We start from the raw sequence: 16,184 nt of genomic DNA, 5'->3' as shown, positions 1-16,184 counted from the left end.
AAAACCTTAAAAGTAACTAAATCCCAACCAAATCTGTGGTGAAGCCAGACTGACTCTAATGGTGTCAGGCTACTGAGCTGTTTTACCACAACTGAACAGCCTGTGGAGCTCACACTGAAATCTCCATCATTTTTCATTATTTTCTTAAACTGTTTTTTACAGAAATGCTTTAATATGATACAGTTGCGTTCATGTATTATTTTCTGTTTGGTTTATGCTTATTATACATTAATCACTTTTGGAAAATGTCAAATTCTATAGTATAAATTATTGCTATTAGTATTATTATTGTTATTTATTAGTAGTAGTATAGGTCAGGAGGAGGAGGAGGAGGAGTGCTTAATAGGTTTTGATTAGGATGCTGGTCTCAGGTTTGATAATCTCTTATTTTACATTAAATCTGTAAACAGTCTTTCTATCTGTGAACTCTGAGACCTCAGCTCTGAAGTCCTGGGGCCGGTTGCACAAAACACCTTGAGTTAAGATTTTCCTTAGAGTCTGAGCACACCCTTATACATCTTCTCCTTAAGGTTAAAATGTTAATGGACACCTTAAATCTTAACTCAAGGTGTTTTGTACAACCAGCCCCTGGTCTCAGCTCTGGAGTCCTGGGGCCCTATCTTGGTACAAGCGCTATTTGCTTTTTGCACTTGCTCCCTGGATTGCGTACCATTCTGCGTGTTTATGCTATCTTCGGTACGATAGTGTCCACTTTTGCACCGGGTTTTCCGGCCCGGCGCATCTGTGGGTGTGCCTTATGGTAAACCAGGCATGGCCATGCTAAATCCTCACGTTTGCTATCATCCCTGAGCGCACCATTATTCTCCGCGCTGCTCCAGCAGTGCACGGGAAATCCTTGGGGCCCTATCTTGGTACAAGCGCTATCCGCTTTTTGCGCTTGAGCCCGGGTTTGCACACCTTAAAACGCGTGTCTTTTGCTTTGTGTGTTGGCACGATACCTTCCAGTTTTGGGCCAAACACAGGTGTGGGCGTGCCCCAAGCCAAACCAGGCGTGTCCCCGCAAAATCCTTGCCTTCTGCTATCGTCAGCAAGCGCACAATTCTTTGCGCATGGATGTCCCATTAAAATACAAATGCCAGGACATCAAATTCTGCTGCTAAAATTGGGTAACAGCAGATTACTCAGTGAGGCAATCAACTATTATTCACTGAAAAACGTTAGGGTTGTGCTACAACCCAGGTTTTACGAGTGAGAACGAGAGCTCTCACTAGTGCCTTAAACGCTGCAACGCAGCCCTATGGAAGACTGTTATTTTGCTCCAAAATTACTTTTCATTAAAACCTGACCACCCACCCGTAGGTGGCGTGGTACCCCCTGGGACTGACACGGATCCACGTGACTACGTCACGTCCTGCCAGCCCAGGGAAATCACTCTAATTTCTTCCAGCCCGCTGAGATCCGACGCACCCCGTGACGCATCGACACAGCAAGGCTGGGTAGTGAGAGCTCTCGTTCTCACTCGTAAAACCTGGGTTGTAGCACAACCCTAACGTTTTACTTCGTTTCGAACTCAAGCTCTCACTAGTGCCTCCATTCAACCGACCTTGCTGCCGGGAGCACCCCACAGGGCGACCCGAACGGCACCGGTGAACCACGGCCATATGGCAACGTTTATGCCTAACCGTCTGACATATTAGAGTGGCAACGATACTACTTTCTTGCCACCGACAGCACCGCGTGCGCGAACTGCGCACCGGACACGTCGAGACTGTAGTACCTGACAAAAGTGTGATGAGAGGACCATGAGGCCGCGGCACACATGTCCTCCACCGACACACCGCGCAACAACGCAGAGGATGTCGCAACACCTTGCGTAGAAAGCGCCTTGATACCCTCCTGGGGAACCTTGCCCACGGCAGAGTATGCCAACGCGATCGCCTCCACTATCCAGTGTGATAAGCGATCCTTGCCCAAAGCAAACCAAAAGCTGATCTGTAATGCGTAAAGAACGCGTCCTGGCCACATAGGCCGAGAGCGCCCTTACGGGGCACAGCATGAGCAAACGTCTCTCCTCGCCCGTCTCTAACTGAACGGCGGGGGACAGAATGCTGATAAGTCTATGACCATAGACCTAAAGCTGACATCAATAATCTTAGGTTGGTAAGCCGGGTTAGGTCGCAACGTAACCCTGCGCCCATCATTACCACACAGGCCTGCTGCCCCGAGAGGGCAATCAGGTCACCAACTCTCTTTCCTGACGACAAGGCCAGCAGCAGCGCGGTCTCTAAAGACAGAACCCTTAAATCGGCGGAGTCCAAGGGCTCAAACGGATGACCCGTTAGCCCGTCCAGCACCGTAACCAGGTCCGATTTGGGGGGAAAAACGCACCGCGACGGCGGGCGCAGTTTACGCGCCCCCTTCATGAGGTGCAAGACCAAAGGGTACGCCCCCACGGGGCTCCCTTCAATTCCCCTATGGCAAGCAGAATCGCGGCTACGTACACCTTAAACGACTGCGGGGACTGACCCGCGTCAAGCAGGCTCTGAAGGAGACGGAGAACTGGTCGCACACTGCAGTTCACTGGATCCACGCCCTTACTTGCTGCATAGTGCATCCCACATTATCAGGCAAACCCTGGGCTAGCAACTGGTCCGGTTCAGGAGCCAGACCGCTAGCTTCCACCTGCCTGGGGAGGGGTGGAACACCTCCCCCTCCGCCTGGGATAGGAGATCGGCCCGTACCGGCAATGCCCCGGGGCGGATCTTGCGCCAGGGAGACCAGGTCCGCAAACCATGTCTGCCTGTGCCAAACAGACTAAAACGAGCCGGAGGCGCTGTTCCCTCACCCTGTCCAACACATGACGGATCAGGGGGGGTCGGGGGAAACGCATAGAGCCCCTCCCTCGGCCACGCGTGCGCTTTTAGCGCGTCATGACCTAACGGGGGCTGTCCTCCTGTATCGAGAACCACAGTGGGCAGTGTGTCGCGCGCCGCGATGCGAGAGATCGACGCAGGCGCGACCAACCCTGGCCCAAACCTGTTCCATCACCCGAGGGTGGAGGCACCACTCCGTATAACGGGGATTGCCTCGAGACAGCAGGCCGGTCGTAACTCCGCCGTCCCGGCAGATAGACCGCTGACACTGAAAGGAGACGGGGATACACCCACAGGTGAATCCCCGCTATGGTTCAGCGCCCCCGACCGCACACCGCCCTGTTTGTTCAGGTGGGCGATCGCTGCCCTATTGTCCGAGCGAATCAGCACATGGTGCCCATGTGTGAGCCGCTGGAAGTGTTACCTCCGCATGCCGGGGGGACTGCGGAGGCAACGTTCTCTTTCGAGTCTGGCCGCACGCGGACTTGTCCGGCAGTGCGGTCCCCAAGAGAGCTCCCAACCAACTATGGGCCCATGGCGCCATTGATGGTGGGCTTGTCCTGAGGCAGAGCCCGACGAATCGCCTTCAGCTCTAGCACGTTTATGTGGCGAAGCTCCTGAGCCTCCCACCGGCCGTTCGCCGAAAAATGCCCGCAAATCGCACCCCCTCCCCAGAGGGAGGCGTCTGTGCGAATCACCATCCTGAGCGGGACAGGGCCCCACCAAGTACCTCTCGAGAGGTAACGGGGGTCCGCCCATATAGCCACCGCCCGCCAGGCCTGACCTGTCAGAGGAACCCTGCGATGACGGTCCCCGGCCGAGTCCAGGCGAAGCCTGAGAACCATATTTGGACCACGAGGGCATGTGTAGCCTCCCTAGCGGGAGCACATGCAGTGCTGAGGCCATCAGGCCCAACATCACTGTGCACTGATGCACTGACACCGAGGGCACAGACCTAACGTCCTTGGCTTGCTGTCCGAACCGTGCGAGCCTGTCGCTCTGGCGAAAGGCTCGCAGGAAGTATAGCTCGAGCCCCAGGAAGGTCGCCGCCTGCGCTGGGACGAGGCAATTCTTCTGCCGGTTCACCAAAAAACCCTAAGGTTTGCCGGTGATCGGTCACCACCTTGGTATGTTTCGCGGCACCGACCCTCGAGTCGGCCGCTAAGAGAACGACGTTGAGATATAGGAAGACGCGGATCCCCCTCGCGCGGAGGGGAGCCACGGCTGCCTCCACGCACACCGTGAGGGTTCGCGGGCTCAAAGACATGCCGAATGGCAAGCCACCGAACTCATAAGCCTTCCCCAGGAAGGAGAACCTCAGGTATTTCCTGTGTCTCCTGACCATGTGGACATGGAAGACCGCACCTTCCAGATCCCTGGAAGTAAGACATCCCCCTGTCTCAACTTGAACAGGCGGGGAAGAGAGCATTCGGGACGGGACTTCCTCAGCGTCTTGTTTTTGAGACGCCGAAGGTCCAATTTTGGACGCATGGAGCCGTCCATGGCCTCCTCCTCCACGGCCAGATCGGGGGTCCCGTCGAACGTGGGTGGGCAAACTGTAGCGCGTATCCCCTCTGGAGGGTGCGCCGTAATGGGGACGGGGGAACATAGATGCTCCCAGGCATCGAGCCTGTTGGACAAGATGGTCTCTTGTGGCCAACGGAGCGGAACCCGTTCCACCACTCGGATCATACTCTCTCCCTCAATGTCCCCATAGGAGACAGTGAACGGTCATCAAAAGCAGAGAGCATATGAACTGAATCAAGTCTCTCTGCCCGCTTCGCGCTCAGAAAAAAGTATCACCGTCTCATCATCGTGGATAGCGAGACTGAACATTTTTAGAAACACATTTCTCAAGTTAGAACTATAGAAATGATCCCTGAAATATAGTCATGAGCATATTGCTGGGCCCCGGGACCTTTCGATCCGGTGCCCTGATGGGGGGGCGGGACGTGAGAGGCTACGCCCCCCCGCCGCATGGACAGTTCCGTAGAAGCTGTGCATGCTGGGGGAGAACTTCTTACGCAAGCTCCGCCTACTGACGCGCTGTTGTACCGAAGTAACCCCCCCCCCCCTGCCGTGCGTCTTTCGCAGGCTGGGGGGACTGCGGAGGTAACGTTCTCTCTCGAGACGCACGTGGACTTGTCCGACAGTGCGGCCCCCAGGCGAGCTCCCGACCAGCAATGAGCTGTTGGCGCCATTGATGGTGGGCTGTCCTAGGAGCCTCTAGCCGAGGCCAGGCCGTAGCCATGGACCAAGGCGAGCCTTGATGCTGGGTATGAGACCCTGGGCGAGCTCCCGACCGAACTCGGGCCATGGGCACCGAGGACGGTGGGTCCAAAGCTACAAGCCGCAGGCTGGACCCAAGCCCAGCCTTGGTGAGCCAACCGGTGGGCTTGCCTGCTGCCAACCGAGGCCAGGCCGTGGCCATGGACCAAGGTGCGCTGTGCCCCCAGCCAGGCTCCCTGCACTTGCAGGGGGCGCCCCAACAAGGGAGTGCGACCCATGGAGAGCTCCCAACCACCCCGGGCCTTGGGCACCAAGGGCGGTGGGCTTGTCCTTAGAGCTACAAGCCAAAGGCTGGCACTGAGCCCAGACCTTGGCGAGCTGTACGCCCTGCTGGACGCGTAGCGCCAGCAAGGAGCAGTATGTCTATTGTAGCGGAGGTATCTCGCGCCCAATGTACTTAGCACACAGGTACTAACTGCACGGGTGCACGCCAGTTATCTGCAAAATGCTATCGTTCTGTGCTAAACAGTACTAATATTGCTATCTGCACCTATGCAAGGCACGCTAGCTTTAACACTTCTTTGAGAGCGGACCTTGGTCAGCTCTAAAGAGCTTAGCTGCGGACAAAACCGAAGGTTCAAGGCGCCTGTGCAGCGTGCTCGTGCCCAAGGCCGAACACGCACTTAACGTGCCGATTCATACTCGGCCAAGTAGTTTTACACACGGCCCATCCCCTCCCTGACCTTCCCTGCTCAGTAGCAAGAGGAAGCAGGAAGCTAACCACTAATAGCAAGCTCCCGCAGGGCGCACCCTATTAGCGGGAGTACTGCTTAAGCAAGCTAGCGAGAAGCACAGGCTAGACAGTAAGCAACCCGGAGGCTAGCGAACGTGCGCGTGCAATGGTAACGTAAGCGGCAATAGCCCATCCCGAAGGGGGGGCACCAATACCCACAACCTGTTAACCCGAGAGAACAGACGTGCAAGCCACTAGCTAAGCTAGCATAAGCACTGAAACAAGCGTGCGCTAACACAAGCCTGCGTACAGGCCGGTGTAGCGCGTCTCTACCCTGAGTAACACGGGGAAGCAAGCGTGACCGCAAGCAAAGGCCAGCGGCCCGTGAAGCTAGTCAATCAGAAGAAACTCCTCAAAGGGAGTTGCAATCTAGTAGATGCTAATTGCACGAGGCAAGCAACACTTAGCAGACAAGCAAGCTGGCTAAAGGCCCAATTATACTCAACGTTAAAGACGGAGACGGACAGTGTCCGTACTCTGCGTTCATTTCGTCCGTTTTCTGTCCGTCATCTGAAAGCTTACAGATACGCATGAAACGGAGGAAATCACACACACACTCATGCATTTGACTCTCTACTGTGGTGGATGTAATACTTAACATGATACCAACGTGAAAGACGCATGGAAGCATGTGGACAGTGACGATTACACCGTTTGAAACGGACGCTCTTAGTTACGGACGTAAGTACTGAGAGAAGCGGCCCACACAAGGTGCGGGGCGGGCTCACCTAGCTAGCGAATCGCCCAGCTAAAATCCCAGACGCCAGTAAAGCTACACTACATTTATGTAGGTCACAGCTGTATTTCACAGCTAATACAGCACCTAGCTGTTTACAAGGTAGTCCAGGCTAGCTGCACTGAGCAAACTAGCTAACTATCTAACGCGCGCGCTTTAAAGCCGGCGCCTAAAGTACCTAGCACACGAAAACTACCCGCACGGGTGCCAAGGTAGCTATCTGCAACAACTGGGCTACTTAGCCTCTTTGTTCCTGTGCTACGTGGTACAAGCTATTTGCACGTATGCAAAGCTTAACAGTTTGAGCGCGGACCTAAATCGGCCCTCAAACGAAAACGCTGCCCCAGTCAGGGGAGCGAAGCAAAGTTACACAGCGCAGCAATAACCACTATACGGCGATAGCAGTAGAGCTACACGGCGATAGCAATAAACAGTTAACTAAGGAAGATACTCTTAGCTTTAGATGACTTGTTCCGACGCCGCAGGGTGAAGGGTACAGGGTCGGTCTCCGAAGCCTGCTTTATCCCGTCCACGCGACCCTCTTGAGGTGGGCAAGTTAGCCGGGACGAGCCTAATATCTAAAGCTATATAATATAACTCCTTGTTAACCGTCGGAGCTTTCAAAAACACGTCTTCACAGCGGGTTGGAAGAAAGCGGAAGTGATTTCCCTGGGCTGGCAGGACGTGACGTAGTCACGTGGATCCGTGTCAGTCCCAGGGGGTACCACGCCACCTACGGGTGGGTGGTCAGGTTTTAATGAAAAGTAATTTTGGAGCAAAATAACAGTCTTCCATAGGGCTGCGTTGCAGCGTTTAAGGCACTAGTGAGAGCTTGAGTTCGAAACGAAGTAAAACGTAATCACATGTAAAGTGCCACAATCATGCTGATATCATCTTGTAGGCTACCCTCCCTCTCTCTCCAAAACCTTGTACGTGCGTGTGCACACACACACACACACAGGGGCGGACTGGGATCATAATTCAGGCCGGGCATTAGATACCAAGCAGGCCAGGCTGATACGGGCCGACGCGCGTTTTACAATGAGATGCACCCACTTTAACCCTGAAGTGTAATTATTACTTCAGACTAACTAATAAAGTAATAAAACCACTAGTAAACCAGTAGGCGGCGCCTGGCCTGCTGTTCACCAGACTGCGGGCACCAAAAAAAAAAGTTTGCAGGCCAGGCCACCGGGCATTTGCCGTGCCCGATTATGCAGTCCGCGCCTGCACACACACACACACACACACACACACACACACACACACACACACACACACACACACACACACACACACAGTAGATTACAAATTGTGTGGGCCAGTGACAGAGGTAACCCCCTTCCCTGCAATTGCACATATGCATTAAGATTAACCCGGCACTTGGGACAATTTTGATATGTTGAAATAGGCTAGAATTAAATTCTCACACATCCCTGCCTATTAAAGAAACAGATATTTTTACATGTGTATGTTATAGCCTATTTATATGAACAAAACGTCTAATGCTCGTGGACAACCATATGACATTTATGCAAATGAATTGGAGGGAATGAAAGGAGCGACACTGATTGGTTGTGTGGATGATAATGCCCGCACCAAGCCCGCATGCCTCTGAATAATTTCCAGAGTTAATCCTGCATAAATCACTGTGGCGCTGGGGCAATTTTGCGCATCACGGAAAATAGCAGATGACTTGGGAACGTCCATTAATTTGTGCTGCGCCCGGCGCAAGCGCTAAATTACCGCTTTTGTCACGATATGGCCCAGTGTTATTGTTATGTGATGGTGTTGATGAGATGGTGTGGAGATGTCCAAATTACACATGGAGATTAGAGTATCGTGCAGTTTCACAGTTAAATGTTATCCTTAAAATGAATAGACAACACCTGTTTGGTATTCCCTTAAGTGCACATTAAAAAATAACATTTGGGTAATTTATGTGAAAATTATGAGGTGAAAATGTTTTGTTAATATGATCGATTATAGCCCCCCTCTCTCTCTCCAAAACCTCACGCACGTGTGAGGTTGACGTGAGATTGAGTATGGTGTGATGATGGTGCAATGCAGTATGATGTGCGTGCACACACACCATACACCATCATACACCATACAGAATCGCCCAGATGAATGAATCACCAATGCCTTAATGCCAATTAATATCCTACTATAATATTAGTCTACAATTATTCCCCCCCTTTGAGTAGCCTACATCTGTCAGTTCCCATCTCGCTCCCTCAGGAAGAAAATAGGCTACAAATAGGGGTTAATGGGAAATTAATTGAGAAAACTTGGACATTGTAGCCTACTTGCAATATTATTGTCAATCAAATGTCCCTGTTTCCTCGTTGCAAACACGTTTCTATTTTCCAGCCAACTAAAGAACCTGAATTGCATCAATTAAAAGCTGCAAATCACAGATGTTTTTAAATGATGTGATGATTATTGTGAGATGTCAACACACTTGACCACGCCCCCATTTTGTGGTGCGCTCGGCGCTAAACACGCGCAAGTGCTAAATTACCGCTTTTATGACGATAAGGCCCCTGGTCTCAGCTCTGAAGTCCTGGGGCCCTATCTATCTTTGTAGTAATTCACATGTATTAACTCTCACATGTAAAAAGGACACAGACTCACTGCTTGCCTCTAACGTGAAGGTGATAGTAGGAACTCTAGAATTAAGAAATTCCTTCAACCCCTCCAGCTCCTCAGATGAACCAGTGAACACAAAACAAATCATCAATGTATCTACCAACATTTGACAAAAGAACAAGAAGGATTGTTCTTATAAACATAATCAACCTCAAATGTGCCTCGTTTTATATATGAGGTCACACCCATTCTCTCATTAACACTGAGGAAAGTCACAGGCTGAAACACCTCTGTTCACTGCTGCTGTGTGGATTAAAACCTTTTTCTCAAACTTGACCTGTGAGTGCTGCTAGTTCCATTTGACTTTTCAGTATTTGCTTGAGCCTAAACTGAGTGAAGAAAAGATATGAATATATAGGCTACAATACAATAAGCCCTATTGTATTACCTGCCTTCACCTGAGAAATCCATTGCCTCCCTTTCTCTCTCTATCTCTATACAGTATATCTCTCATTCTCTCTTGGCAATGTAAATAAATAAATAGATAATGATAGATAAAGTTCATTTGCAGAAACAGTTAAGTGCCATTCTTACAGTGAATAGACAACACCTGTTTGATACTCCTGGGAGTGCACATAAAAAAATAACATTTGCGTGATTTATGTGAAAATTACGAGGTGAAAATGATTATGATCGATAATACAAATATGTGTTGGGTTCTTCACACCCACAAACGGTATTAAAGGGAGTGAGAGACGGGAATCTGATTGGTTTGATTGATGTGATGCCCAATGTCTTAGCTTTTCATCAATCAAACCAATCAGTGTGGCCTGCATCATTCTTGCCTGCACAGGTGATAAGCACGCCCATTTCATGATTTTGCATGGAGCACACAGGCGTTTTGCACGGCAGGGAGAATAGCAGAGGGTTTGGGCACGCCTCCAAATTGCACTAGTGACCGCCGTTAACTTCTTCTTTATTCTTTATTCAGATTGAGGTTCTGCTACTTGACAGAGGTTCACTGTGAAGTCGTGGCCTCAGCTCTGAAGTCCAACTCCCATCTGACAGAACTGGACCTGAGTGACAGCAACCTGCATGATTCAAAAAATGTGAAGCTGCTCTGTGCTGGACTGGAGAGTCCACACTGCAGACTGGAGACTCTGAGGTCAGACATCATATTTAATAATGTGCTGATATGAATATTATATGGATTTTGTAATGTGTGGATGTCTGTATAGAGTCGATCAATCTGAAATCAGACATGATCTGGTTTTAGGGGCTTAGATCTCAAATTCTACTCATGTTGTTGGCCTTAATCATTTTACTCTGGATAGGAGAGAGAGGGAGAGTCATATAGGCCCTAAATCACCTGATTACTATTTATGCAACTTCTTTGATTCCGTTATATAATACTTGCTTTCTTGTCTTTAAAGGACGGCTTTACTGGTAATCAACCCACTTTGTATCATATATAATCTCAGTAATATAAGCACATGGGCAGCCTTTATCTTCTCTCTGTTTACTTCACGGATAAAATGCTCCTGCTCCTGTCTGCAGAAACTCTGCCCACGTCAGCTGCAAGTCATTAATGCTCCTTAAGGCTCTCAATGCATTCTCCGTGGATGTGCGCATACTTAAAAAAATAAAATAAACAATAACAGCCGCACGTCTCCAGCAGAACTTCCTCAGCTCTGTTGTGACGCGTTGTGACGTAAAACGCGTCACAACGGCGTGCTTTGCCAGAGGAGGAAATGGGAGATCTCCATGAGGAAAACACAGAGAGGTAAACACTGCCCATGTGCTTATATTACCAAGATTATTAATGATACAAAGTGGGTTGATTACCAGTAAAGCTATCCTTTAAAGTATTGTATCTATTTGTGTTCTTTCTTTTTGTTGTGTCAAACTCTTCCAACAGGCTGACAAGTTTGACACAAAACAACAACACACCAAACCTCCATCCAAAAACACATAACAGTAGTACAGTAGATCAGGCTGCCATCAAAGCCCTGTGAAGCTGATATTAGTCATAATGAGTTTATGAAGTCTGTCTTCAGTCAAATGTGAAGAAAGAGAAAGTGGATTATATCACACAGCATCAGACCCCAATGCTTCATGTATCACAAACATCCACCACTGCCAATTTAGCATGCTATGGCATGGTATTGTTTCAGTGGTGTTGATGTGACTGGAGCTACCAGAGCTACACCCACACACACACACACACACACACACACACACACACACACACACACACACACACACACACACACACACACACACACACACACAGAGTGAGAACTAACTTGAACAATGAATCTAACATTAAAAATAGCTACTGTAGCAGGGACAGGGTACAGTGTCCCTGCTACAGTAGCTATTTTGAATGCTAGATTCAGTTATAGCCAGTTTACCGTAGGCCTGACTGAGCAGTGAGCGCTGAACTGCAGGTATTCATGGTGAAAATCCTGAAAGCATTTAGTTATGTTATCTTAAGCTGATGAATCTGGCTAACTCAGTTAGCTGGCAAGCTAGTAGGTCTAGATCAATTTTAGGCAGTGTAGCCACTATAAGTTAGCCAACGTTAGTTGACAAATGGTCTCAGTTAGCAGAAGCTGACAATTCAATCAGAAACTAAAAGAATAATGCTTTCGGTACTTTAAGTGATAGAACACAACCACAATCGCTTACCCGGTTTCTAAAGTGGATCTCCGCCCCGGCCATACCCACTAACTGGCAGACACTAATTGGGCTTGGGAGTCAATCCCAGAATGCAATCCAAATCAATCCCAGAATCCAATGCAATGCAAGATTGCGCATTGCATCTTGCATCTCAGTGATGGCATCATTGATGATGTCATCCTTCCTGGCAGAGGCTATATAAATTCAGTGATGATGTCATCAGTGATGCTGTCATCAGTGATGTCATAGAGAGGCGAAATATGAATGGCGGTTAACGGAGAATAACGTTACTTTTTTGATCCCGTTTGAGTTGTGCCACAGGGTGCCAACGTTAATTTTGTCAATTTAAAACATAACTTTGCATGTCAAGAAAGTCGCAGTTTGTCGCCAAACTGTTGCACTATAAGTTATAAATCAGAAAGACTACATACGCTGTCGCCTAAGTGACATCACTTTCTCTACCGGCAAAGCTGAAGACCGGCGATATGCAACAAGCTTGCACGAGCTATGTAGTTTTTATACGAAACTAACCCCTGCGTTTCAGTTTGACGACAAACTGCGACTTTCTTTACATGCAAAGTTATGTTTTAAATTGACAAAATTAACATTGGCACCCTGTGGCACAATTCAAACAGAATCAAAAAAGGAACGTTATTCTCCGTTCACTACCATTCATATTTTTTTTAACGCTGGTACAGGAAGTGACGTTTCACTTTGTCTCTCTATAGAGAGCCGCAGTAACGAGTCCGGAAATCATCGATGCTAACAGCCCTGGTTCAACACAGTTTTCGCCTATGGGAGTTTTGAATGGGTTTTTGGCGCGATGCTTCTAATAAGCTCTCTGGGCAACGCTGGCTTAATCAAACGCGAACCAGATGGTAGTAACATCATCTTCACACATGAAGACCACTTTTATGAGTTTTGAAGCTTTTATGTGCCGTTAAAAGGGTGGCTAGCTAGCAAACGGCTAAATGAGACTACACTTTTGAGTCGATGGGGATATATACGTCAATAACGTCACCACTTCAAAGGGCGAACACGGAAATTCTCTTTCCCTCACCTGGTTCAGCCCCGTTCAGCCTGGGGTAATCAGTGCACACATCAACAACAGTCCAGGTTGAGTGCTGACGTGACGTGGAAGCCTATGCGACAGTGTGTAGTTCTGGATTAGCTTAGCTTGAGCATTTTACTTCTAGGGCTCGCATTTACGCTTCAAAACTCATGAAAGTGGTCCTCATGTGTGAAGATTATCCGACGGAACTCTGGTTCGCGTTTGATTAATCTTGCGTTGCCCAGAGACCTTATTTGAAGCATCGCGGCAAAAACCCATTCAAAAATCCCATAGACAGAAACAGTGTTGAACCAGGAAGTTCGGGACTTCCGCATTCAGCCTACAAAAATACGTCATCCCTGCGGCTCTCTATAAGAGCAAGTGAGCCAGCACAGCAGGTGAGCTGCAGGGTGGGCATGTGTTACACCACTTACACAGCGACAGCAGTAAAGGTGTAGGAAAATATTCATTTATTACTTCACACGGTCGGCAAGGCTGGCAAAAACTTCTGATGTCTCAAGATACAACCGCATCGAACACACGCTTCTCAAGTCTCTCTCTTACTCGTCTTCTTCTACAGAGGCTTGTAGTGCTATGTCACAGACACCTTACACTGCCACCTACTGGTGAGTGAAAATAAGTGTATCTAACAGAAATCAACAGAAAACTAATGTCAGTCAGTGCACAACATAATAAATCAAAGGGATCTGCATGTATCAAAACAAATGCTTCTTCGACCATTCTTACAGGTGCTACATTCCTCCCCTGCAAAATAAATGTTGTCCTCAACATTAGCATTATTTTTCTGTACAACATGAAATATAGTATATCAAAACAATCAACTGTAATACTGTATTAAAGATATAGCAATGGATTTTACTCACTGGCAATGGCTTTCTTTGAAAGTTAGAAACAAGTAAATGGTTAAAGTGCATTTCACTGGTTTTACCATCATAATACTTTACTATTGTATACCATGTCATCTCATCACACTCCACTCTTTAACTAACGCTAGTGTTCACACATCAGCATAGCTAAAATTAAGCAATTGTAAGAAATAGTGTAGTATTAATTCAATCTGAAACAAAACATCTTAGTCAATTCACTATCTTCTCCGGAGACTTCTGACCATTGACTTATTTTGATTTTTTTTCATTTTACTGTTTCAATGCCATAGCTTAATTCCAAACCATTTTATGACTAGGACTTCTTTTCAGTTATTTTAACCATATAGAAGTATCATTTTTAGAAATATCAACCAACTCAACATCAACATTTCGTTCAAACCAAGTAAGTATAAACACCAAATAATCACAGTGGATGACTTTACATTCAAGGATTTTCTCTTTTTTTCACAGCTTTTTCTTTTTTTTTCTTCTTCGCTGATCTCAGTTCTTATTGTTCCTTGACACACATACTGGACAGTAACTACTCAGTTCGCAAACAGTCCATGTTACTGTGTCCCTATTTCACGAACAGTCCCTGTTAGTGTGTGTATCTCTTACCGAATTATCTGCAACAGTCCATCAGTAGTATCCCACTGGAACAAGTTTAGGATAAGCCATGTGTGTTGAAAACATCTGTGGAGGTGGCCAGGGCACACTGTATTGTCCATATGCTGGTGCCAGTGTATTTACATACAATGGGTTTGTGTGAAGCCCCACCACACGATGTGTGGGTTGGCCTAGTGACTCATAAGTCAGTGTTTCTTTAGGTCGCCTTTGTCTCTGTGACCTGCGTGGCGGTGCCTCAGAAAGTCCTGGCTCCTGCCTGCTGGGCAAGTCTACAGCCTGACCTGTTTGTGTCACTGTTTGTGTCACCTCTTGAGTGTCATTGTCCACGAGCATTTGCACTGGAATCTCCATTCTGAACTCCTCTGCTTCAGCATTAAGTCCAGGCTCATCTCCTATTTCAGTAGGAGCTGGAGCTGCAACATCTTGTTCTCCAGGCTGATGCTGCTGGTGGTGGTGGTGTCTCAGCCTATTAGCCCAGAGATATTCCTCCTCATCTGAGCTCTCTGAGTTCTCTGACGTTTCAATCGTTTTATTCTCCTTGTGTCTCTGTCTTTGAGTGTGAGGATTTTGTCGTACCCCAGTTGTTTTTGCTGGTTCCTCAAGTGGCAAAGCATCACATGGCATCAACATGTTACGATGGAGGATTCTGCCTCTGCCTGTGCCACGTTCAGGTTTAACCTCGTACACTGGACTGTCTGTTCCCTTTTGAGAGACCACAATGTGTATTTGATTTTCCCAATATGAGCGCAACTTTCCAGGTCCTCCACGCTCTGACATGTTCCTCACAAGGACTCTGTCTCCGGGAGAAAGCACTGAACTTTGTCTTTTTTTGTCATAGTATGCTTTCCCTCTTGCTGTAGTCTTTTTGATCGTTTTGGATGCAATGTCATATGCTTCTTTCACGTGCTGTTGCCATCTTTGAGCATATTCCTGATGTGATTGACATCCTTCCTCATCACCTATTCCAAAGATCAAGTCAATTGGTAAACGAGGCTGTCTCCCAAAAAGCAAATAAAAAGGTGAGTAACCCGTTGCTTCACTAGTTGTACAGTTGTAAGCGTGTACAACTTTGCTCACATAATCACTCCAATTTGGCTTTTGCTCCTCGTCTAAGGTACGTAACATGCATAAAAGCGATCTATTAAATCTTTCAGCTGGGTTCCCTTGTGGATGGTAGGGAGTTGTTTTTGAGTTTGCAATACCAGTATATTTTTGCAATCGTTTGAATAACTGATTCTCAAACTCTCTGCCTTGATCGTGGTGTATTTTGGCAGGAAAACCAAATTTCAAAGAAAAATCGTTAAAGATTTTCTCTGCTGCTGTTTTGCCAGATTTGTTACGGGTTGGATAAGCTTGGGCAAACTTAGTGAAGTTGTCAATAATCACTAAAATATACTCATACCCTCCCCTGCTTTTTTCAAGATGAAGATAATCTATAGAAACCATCTCAAATGGTGCCGTTGCAGGTACATGGCACATGGGAGCTCTGCTTTGGACAGTAGGTTTTTTCTGGATGTTGCATCTACAAACTCGGGTTATAAAAAACTCAATGTCTTTCTGCATCCCCGGCCAATAAAACCTCTGTCTAGCAAGATGTAAAACCCGTTCTACCCCCAGGTGACCCATTTCACAGTGAAGGTACTTGTATACCAGTTCTTTGTATTTCCCCGGAAGCACGATTTGAGTACATGTTGCTGTTTTGCGTTTTAAAAGACCTTCTGGAGAAACATACAGTCTCCTCCACTCATGTAAG

The 16,184-nt window shown here is 47.8% G+C and overlaps 2 protein-coding genes across 2 annotated transcripts in view; both read left to right on the top strand.

Annotated features, from left to right (window-relative positions):
* The window catches only part of LOC310791545 (uncharacterized protein), a gene marked incomplete at both ends in the record, with an annotated part of 557,869 nt that overhangs the window by 363,978 nt on the left and 177,707 nt on the right, over positions 1 to 16,184 (top strand). The window lies entirely within an intron of this gene.
* Positions 1 to 16,184, top strand: part of LOC310791123 (NLR family CARD domain-containing protein 3-like) — a gene marked incomplete at its 5' end in the record, with an annotated part of 67,740 nt that overhangs the window by 31,998 nt on the left and 19,558 nt on the right. The window contains one exon of the mRNA XM_083652823.1: positions 10,176 to 10,349. Within this exon, the coding sequence (XP_083508949.1) occupies positions 10,176 to 10,349 (174 nt within the window). The remainder of the gene's footprint in view (positions 1 to 10,175; positions 10,350 to 16,184) is intronic.

Source organism: Poromitra crassiceps, assembly GCF_964638095.1.
Source record: "Poromitra crassiceps genome assembly, chromosome: 16".
Taxonomy (NCBI): Eukaryota; Metazoa; Chordata; class Actinopteri; order Beryciformes; family Melamphaidae; genus Poromitra; species Poromitra crassiceps.
Note: the sequence above shows the minus strand (reverse complement) of the source record. Positions and strands in the feature narration are given on the sequence as shown.